This window comes from Chanodichthys erythropterus, chromosome 3 (genome assembly GCF_024489055.1).
Source record: "Chanodichthys erythropterus isolate Z2021 chromosome 3, ASM2448905v1, whole genome shotgun sequence".
NCBI lineage: Eukaryota > Metazoa > Chordata > Actinopteri > Cypriniformes > Xenocyprididae > Chanodichthys > Chanodichthys erythropterus.
Genome location: NC_090223.1, coordinates 46,320,703 through 46,329,316, shown reverse-complemented (window position 1 = coordinate 46,329,316; position 8,614 = coordinate 46,320,703). Strand labels below are relative to the sequence as shown.

Here is an 8,614-nt window from a genome sequence, read left to right as displayed (position 1 = left end):
AATTGCGAGTTTATATCTCAGAATTGTGACTTTATAACTCGCAATTGTGAGAAAAAAGTCAGAATTGTGAGACAAACTCACAATTGTGAGAAAAAAAGTCTGAATTGTGAGATAAAAAGTCGCAATTACTGTTTTTATTTTTTTATTTATTGGTGGAAATGGGCTTCCATAGCAACGTGCAAGCATTAAAATACTCATGTTTCAAAACCAACAAGACATCGGCAACTACTGGCAGGGCATGAATAATACAGTGTTTTCGAGGATCCATGTGAACGGGGATCCATGTGAATGTTTTGACAACGTTGGCATCTGTACGCAAAAAACGCAAAGGAAAAACTTTACCGTCTTTAGTAAACCGTTTTTGTGTAATTAACATGCAAGTGTACAAAAGCAATACTTTCAGTTTGCACCTAAGCATTTTCTTTTAAATATATAATTTCCTTGTTAAAGTATCATTTTTAAAAGTGTGCTTTTTACAAGGGTCTGCATTTAAATCCTCTACGACTTGGCCCCATTTACTTCCAGGGTAAACACTTCACTATAATCTAATTTATGTTTTAAAAGGAAAGGGGGAAAGGTCGAAATTAATTTTTGTGGTAACCAACATTATGCCACAAATGCTGTAAACTGAGGTTATCTTGTATTGACCAAAAAATATTTCTGTAAGGCTACTAAATTTGTTAAAGAAGCCACATGGCATAAGGAGAATTTGAATCCAAGCACCAAACAGATTCCGCCACATAACGTGTAGTACTAGCGACAATGATGTCACTGATGATGTAAAGAGACAATCTCCACAATCTCTTTACACATATATTTTTACTTTAAATACTCCTCTGTGGGATGCTGTTATATATCTTGAAATCATCTTATTAAACTGAGTCACTGTCTGGTTCCTCTTCACAAGGGAGAGTCACGCACAGCTTGGTGTCCTTTTCTAGCAAGCAGCAAGTGATCAAGGGCTCACGTCACACTCCACATGGCCAAAGACAGAGATCAGCCAAGCCTGACAGAAGGTTGGGGGAGTGACGGCTGCATCTCTCCAGACTATGAGCTCATGGAGTGTCTCTGGAAAAAGTGCATGGCCTAAAAACTATTCAAAAAATGTCTATTGTTTTTTTTCTACTGTTATTTTAAAATAAATATTTGAGAAAAAAAAATATTACTATTTTTTTATAATATATATATTTTTAAAATATATAAGTACATTTTAGCATTTTAGCCAATATTTTAATTTGCATACATTCATTATAGAAAAATTTTAAATGCATGAGAAAATGTTTCATGATATGGTTCATGCTTTGACGTGTCAAAACATAAAAATTGGTTTATTCAGATTTTTGCATTTTATTATTATTATTTTTTAAATATTTAAAAACTACAATATTTTTACAAAAATGAAGATATTTTTGTTCAATTATTCTTGCAGTAATATAAGTTTTCCTATTTTTTTTTTTTTGGCAATAAATGACTATGTATTTCCAACACACATTTGCACATCTGCAGCTTTTTATTATTCACAACTTAATTCCAGCCTTTTTTTTACACTTGCCTGAACCTTTATAATGAATTAACCTAGGCAGAAGGGATGTAAAAGTATGTATGGAATGACTGAAAGCTATAGTAACTGTCTGAGAACAATGATTCAAAACTTGTTTTAATATTTGGTTTTATCTGTCAGTTGACCTTTTCTCAGGGCCGCACAGCTCTATTCTACTGCAGCCAGAATCCATAAATCCTACGGTGACTATTCATTCAAGATATATTGCTGCATCTAAAACAGTCTGGCCAAGAAGTAAAGTATTGACATGTTAAATTGAGCGTGATGTTTCATTACTTGCCAATTGCTATTCTTCCTAAGTGAAAGTGACGCAGTCAGGGCTTTTTCAATGCCATGGTCGGATCAGGAGCTGCCAGCTGTGCTCTCTAAGACACTCGTGCAGAGTTTTGTCTCTCTAAATAAACTTTAGAAAAATCCCAGAGGAACGACTGAACTATTTACAGCAGTCTTTAAAGATACAAAGAGAAAAGAGCCATGATTCCCATGACAGCCAATTGTGAAAAAGAAGCTTTCTGTGGCTCGGACTAACATCAAAAGCAAATGAGCTAGATTTCTCAGGTGGCAGATGGTGCTTTCAAAAACAGTGTTAAAATTCCAGATTAACAACAGCTCCAAAAATAAATGATCTATGACAAACTTTGCGTAAGTTTATGCATGATCAAGGCCCCTCACTGTGATGGTGATAAAAGGACTAAAAACATAAACAATAGCTGAGGATGCAAATGGCTTCGCTGTGTGGAGTTTATGAATACAGAGGGCACCAAAAGTCTGAGAGGCCGTTTACACGTCAACATTTTCAACTAAAAACTTAAAAACTTTTTATGCGTTTTGGTCGTTCATTTACATGACATTTGCGTTTTGGGGGCCTGAAAATGTAAACTTTTGAAAATGATACTGTTATCATCTCCATGTAAACTGCAAAAAACTACAAAAATGCGAATGGTGAAAACGGTGGCGTCATGCGCATGTGTATTATGTGTTCAGTCTCTAGGCGCGTAGTTTCTTTACAAATTGACATCGCCATCTACTGTCCTGGCATCAGAATACAACGTTTTTAGTCATCTTCAGAGATCTGTGTGAACGAGGATCATTTTGACAACACAAACACATACACATACACATACACACACACACACACACATAGATAGAACAATAGATAGATAAAACAATAGATGAATAGAACAATAGTTAGAACAATAGAAAGATAGATAGAATTTCAAGATAAAAAGTCAATTATTTAAAAGGAATTATTTATTCATGAAATTACAGCTGAGAAAATCTCTTTTTACTGTCTGCTCTCCAGAAAGAAAGAACATGCTGGGATGCACAACAGAAAAAAAAATGTGATAATTCACTATGTATTGACCTTTAAACAATGGGATGCATCTCTTGAACAAATGGACATTCAGCTTCAGCTGTCCTTTTTACAACTTTAAGCATCATGCTGTAGAAGAAAATAAGGGTTAGGAGGAAAAAACAGAAAGACGACACTCTTCCCTGGCTGTATGTTTTGAAAATCACTCTACTAAGTCAATAGGACCTGGAAAATGAAATTAGGCCATTATGCACCTGGTTACCATGGCAATAACAAGACCAAGTGATCCCTTAGTGTTTGTCAAGTACTTTATGGATGGCCTCATTGACGAGTGCATTCTGATAACTCTCATTCCAGCAACAGTTCTGCTGCTTTCATGAGAATTTGCTCAGAACGTGAATATTCCAAAAGGAGCCATGATTTTTTCATATTTTTTTCTTTTTTTCCTAGGTTACAATTTCTGCCACCTTAGGCAGGTCTATTTGTCCTCCAAAAGACAAACAATGCAGATTGCTCGTTCATCTGCATCAGTATGTAATTAGCTTATTCTGAGCTGTGGTCTTGATTGCCGTGCCAAATACCCTTAAGGACCAACTTCGTCTCAGTGATCATATAATTCTGTAAATACAGACCATACAAAACAAGGGATTAAATCAGAATATAACACAATAAAATTGATTTATATTATCCCTTTCAAGATATGTAAGCTTGTCTGTGGTTTGAAGGTCTGGTTGAAAACCCTGCATCTTTACAATCAATGGAATGAACGTCTCAGGTTACGCATGTAACCATGGTTCCCTGAGAATAGGGAATGAGACGCTGCATCTCCTAGGGGTCGCTATGGTGGAACTTCTCAAGAACGGAGGCCTCAAGGAAGGCTCTAAGAGAGGAAGCCTAGCTATGTTCATACTCAGGCCAGCTTCAAAAAAGGCTCACAGAAAGTCTAGAATACTCAAAACTTCCAAAAGGCAGCCCTAGAGAGAGGAGACCTCAACAAGAGGCCTGACAACACTTCACAAACACACAATGCCAGGTTGAGTCCAGCTGGCTCATGAAGCTCCGCAGAGTGGAGGCCTAAATAATACATCCCAGATTGAGAGGGGGCCTAACACACTCGTATTGAGGTAAGCAGCCAAGGAGGCTCAAGAGAGCCTAACTACCTAGCACACTACCCTACTGCCTAGCCAAGCTCAAGGAGCAGAGGCCTCAGCATGATGACTCTCTTATCGAGAGGAGGCCTAACAACGTTCCACATTCAGGATATCTTGAAAGGAGGCTCACAAATAGCCTACAACCCGACAATGCTGTCGTGGCAGAGCTTTAAAGAGTGGAGTCCTAAATAAAAACAACTCTCACAAATGAAAGGGGGCCTAACAACGCTCATATTAGCTAAGGAGGCTCAAAGAGAGTCTGACAACTTAGCAAATAATAGCCAAGCTCTAGGAGCGGAAGCCTCAGTATAACGACTCTATAATCGAGAGGAGGCCTAACAACATTCCACACTCAGGATGTCTAGCAAGGAGGCTCACAGAGAGCCTTCAACTCAAACCGTTACCCTGTGGAGCCATGGAGAGTGGAGACCTAAATATAACTCTCGCTAGCAAGAGGAGGCCAGACAATACCCGCAGTAGCCAAGGAGGCTTAAGTGGCTCGCACACCGGACGCGAAGCTCAGCGCCGCGACACGTCTTTAAAATTCAAACGCATTGTTTTCTATGAATGTACGCACACCGGTGGCGACATTCAGCGCCTGTCTGTGGCGCCCAGCTACGACTCGGAAAACAATAGAAAACAATGCGTTCGAATTTTAAAGACGTGTCGCGGCGCTTCGCGTCCGGTGTGCGAGCCCCTTCAGAGAGAGCCTAACAACTTAGCAAACGTAGCCGAGCTCTAGGAGTGGAGGCCTCAAAAGACAACTCTATAAATTGAGAGGAGACCTAACAACATCCAAATACTCAGGATATCCTGCAAGGAGGCTTACAGAGAACTATAATTTGCACTCGACATCCAAACTGAGCTCCAGGGAAGTGTAGACCTCAGAAAACTATCACCCTTGTGAGAGAAGGCCTAGCAACACTAAAAAACACTGCTATCAATACAGCATGACACTGCTGTTAGCAGATTCTATAAATGCAGAAGCCAAGGAGGGTCAAAGAGAGCCTAACAACTTGACAACACTGCTAGAAAAAGCAGGGGCCTCACAGGCATAATGAGCTTCCTATAGTATTGGCTAAGGAGGCTAAAAAGCCTAACAACTCAGCTTCGCCAGTAGGTGGAGCTCTACAGATGGAGGGCTCGAATATTGGCCTAGCAATGTCCAAAACACAGAAAGCTTAGTAAAACACACCCTGTTAAAACAAAGTCACCTAGGAGGCTGACAGAGAGAAACTACCTGGCGTCAGACAGCGCATTGGCTTTCTCCAAGATAACACAATGCTTCAGTGACTGCACAATGAATCTGTAAGTTTAATAATGTCTGCAGTGTAGACTAGCATTGCGTCAGATAAGCTTTTTCCATAAGTTGAATAGGGAAGGCATAGGACATAGCGTAAGCTTTTTGAACTGTTACGAGTTTTACACTTTCTTTGTAAATTGAATACCGAAGGCAGTCTGGTGGAAGCTAGATATTTTACTTCATAACTTGTTAAATATGGATTTATTTTTTAACACAAATACATCACTTCAGAAGGCCAACTCTCATTGAAATTAAATAATAGCCTGTTGCAATGTCGATGTCAAGTGCAATGTGAACGCTCATTAAATGTCAATCCGATTTTAAAATGGGGGCACGTGAAATCTACATATTGGCTGGAAGTTCCCCAAGAAAGCCAAAACAAAAAGAGGAGGCGGGGATTCAAGGTTTTAAACATTTACTTTAAAAAGTTAGACATTTGTATATTGTTACAAGTAGGCTATAACCAAACCACAACAGGTGCACTTTCCATTGCAAACCAGAGGTCCAACGATTTGCTTCAACATTTAAAAGTGGTATACAAAACCTAAAATATTTGTTTTAAATAGGCTAGTCGATTCACGTGAAAGACACGTTGCATATTAGAAATTACACGCAACATGTGAGAATCACAGGACTTAATATTTACTGACATATTATTGTGCTCTTTCTCTCCTTAATTCTTTTGCTGCTTCCTTCCATGTGCCCATACTTGGGTCCCCTCCTCCTCTCATCATTACGCATTCAGTCTCACTCAAGCGCTCTGTTCAACCGCAGCTCATTGCGCTCCAGACGCTCCACGCACCCGAGTGCGCAAGACCGCTGCGTTTAGAATAGGCTATATAGTAGACAAAACACAGTAGTGTTATTGCATTGTCACACTTGGATCGATAGAAATCTGCATAAATATATTCAATCATTTGCATACTTCAAAACCTATATAAACCAACCGTGGCGCTGAAGTATCCTCAAACATGAACACCATCTCGGATGGCGGTGATGTTTTTGATGGAGATATGCGTCCTGACAGTTCATGACAAAAGGCACCCAACTCTATCTTTCAGCGTCCGATCAGCCGTGGCAAAGAAGAGGAGAGAAGAGCGCAGGATGAAAAGCACTGGCTTGCTACTGGGTTACTTTTTGATGAAAGTTCTTGTGTGCGACGCGGAAGGAGAACCTGGGAAGAACCTGGATGGTCTGGTGACGGCGTCTGGGTCCAACGACTCAAGAGACGGGGGAAACGGTCTCTCTGAGACCCCTCACACGGAGGACAGGTGTCGGGGCTATTATGATGTGATGGGTCAGTGGGATCCTCCGTTCGTGTGCCGGACGGGGAGTTACCTGTACTGCTGCGGGACCTGTGGCTTCAGGTTCTGTTGCGAGTTTAAGAACTCCAGGTTAGATCAGACCACATGCAAAAACTACGACACCCCGCCGTGGTCCATGACTGGCAGACCACCGCCGAAGATGATGGACCAACACGATCCGACTAAGGATAAAACGAATTTGATTGTGTATATCATATGCGGAGTAGTTGCTATCATGGCGCTGGTTGGGATATTCACCAAACTTGGCTTGGAGAAGGCGCATCGACCTCACAGAGAGAACATGTCCAGGTAAGTTAAGATTAAGTTCAAACGCTGTTGCATTTTCTCTGCGTGGTTGTTGTGGAGCTGCGCAGTTTAGAGGGGAAAAAAAAAAATCAAATTCTTCCAAATTCAAGTGATCTAAGCTAAGTCTTTTACATATTAATCTGCATTGACTGCATGCCAATGTTCATTTACATATATTTTTATTTATCCTTTGTAATTTTAATAACTGTTGTAAATTGTAATCTGTAGTTATGGAGCTGAGCAGTTTATCCCATAGGAAAGGGGAAATTCAAATTCTTCTTAAACCAAATAACCTGGCTTATATGCTATTCTATTTACATTTTACAGCTTTACACTCTGACTTTGTATGTATTCATGCCTATTACTTGCCCTTTTTAAGAAGTTGTAAATTGCTTGTGTTGTTGTGAAGCTTAGCAGTTTATTCCATTGGGGAAAATACAAATGAGATCTTGTAGACAACAATGCGATTAAACAGAGAGAAAATGGAGCTGTTTACATAAATCACTTGCTTGTTTCAACTTAAGAGTTTCAGAAGAGCTCTGACAACATCACAAACTGTTCTGAGATTTTTGCGAGATATTAAAATCTGCAATCAAAATGTCCTACATTTGTTCTAAATAAGGCAAAGCACCCAATTGACAGCTTTTGTACCTTTAGAGTGTAGGTTTCATTATGAACTCAAATATTTACCACACTCTTCCTAATTTATCAGAGCTATAATATATGAATTAATTTCATTAGATCAACAGTCTGACTGTAAGTCAACAATTACCTCATTTTTTTATTTTGTCCTGAGGAGATTTATTTTGTTGATAACAATAATAAAATACAACTGAACATGCTTATGTCTTCAATAAGCATGACAGTTTTCCTCTAGGATGTCATTCAGCATAGCTCAAGGCTTTCAAGGATTACACTGACACAACTCTATCACCATGACCTTGTGCTAGTTCTTCCACAACTTCTGCTGGCTTTATTTTCCTGTCTATCCTTCAGGCAGTCTACAACACTGACGTGTACAGAAGTGCAGAATATGCTCCTTTAGTTTCACAGACAGGCGTTTATTTGAGGTTCAAGGTTTAGTAGGCCTGTGGAATGTATAAAGTAAATTTCTTGCAAACCAAGGGAAAAAAAAAAGATCTTTATTTCAATAAATACTAACGACCAGACATGAATAAAGGCACAGAATAAAGTGTGGATAATCAGAGAGAGCTGAAAGCAGATGTCTGACTAGCATTCAGGTCTAATTCATCTGTTGATCAGCAAACATTCATCAACATCTCCGTAAGTCTCTAATTATCTCCATGGTGAGGCACAGATTTTGTCTGAAAAAGCATCTACTCCAATCAAACGAATACACACGTATGCTTACTCGTCTAAACATCAGTAGAGAGGTGTCCGTGACATTAGTAGGATAATGGACACTGATCTGTGTCTAATGATACTAATATTTCAAGGACATTCTATTTGTGCACCGACCTTTCACTCTGTCTTTCACTCTATTTAGGCGTGAGCACAATAAAAACTCACATGGGCCATAGTATCCCAGTATCCCATCCACCACCCACAACCAGCTATTTACGCCATTTTAATTGGGTGCCTTTTGAATATTTCACCATGCGGACTTGCACCATTTTAATGATTTTCATGATGGTTTAATGTTCACAATTTTTT

General features: G+C 39.3%; 1 protein-coding gene across 2 annotated transcripts in view; it reads left to right on the top strand.

Moving 5' to 3' along the window:
- The first annotated feature begins 6,139 nt into the window (after nt 1–6,139).
- The window catches only part of shisa9b (shisa family member 9b), a 47,296-nt gene continuing 44,821 nt past the window's right edge, over nt 6,140–8,614 (top strand). For both annotated transcript variants that reach the window (XM_067376166.1, XM_067376158.1), the window contains exon 1: nt 6,140–6,943. In XM_067376166.1, the coding sequence (XP_067232267.1) occupies nt 6,318–6,943 (626 nt within the window). In that variant the 5' untranslated portion in view covers nt 6,140–6,317. The remainder of the gene's footprint in view (nt 6,944–8,614) is intronic.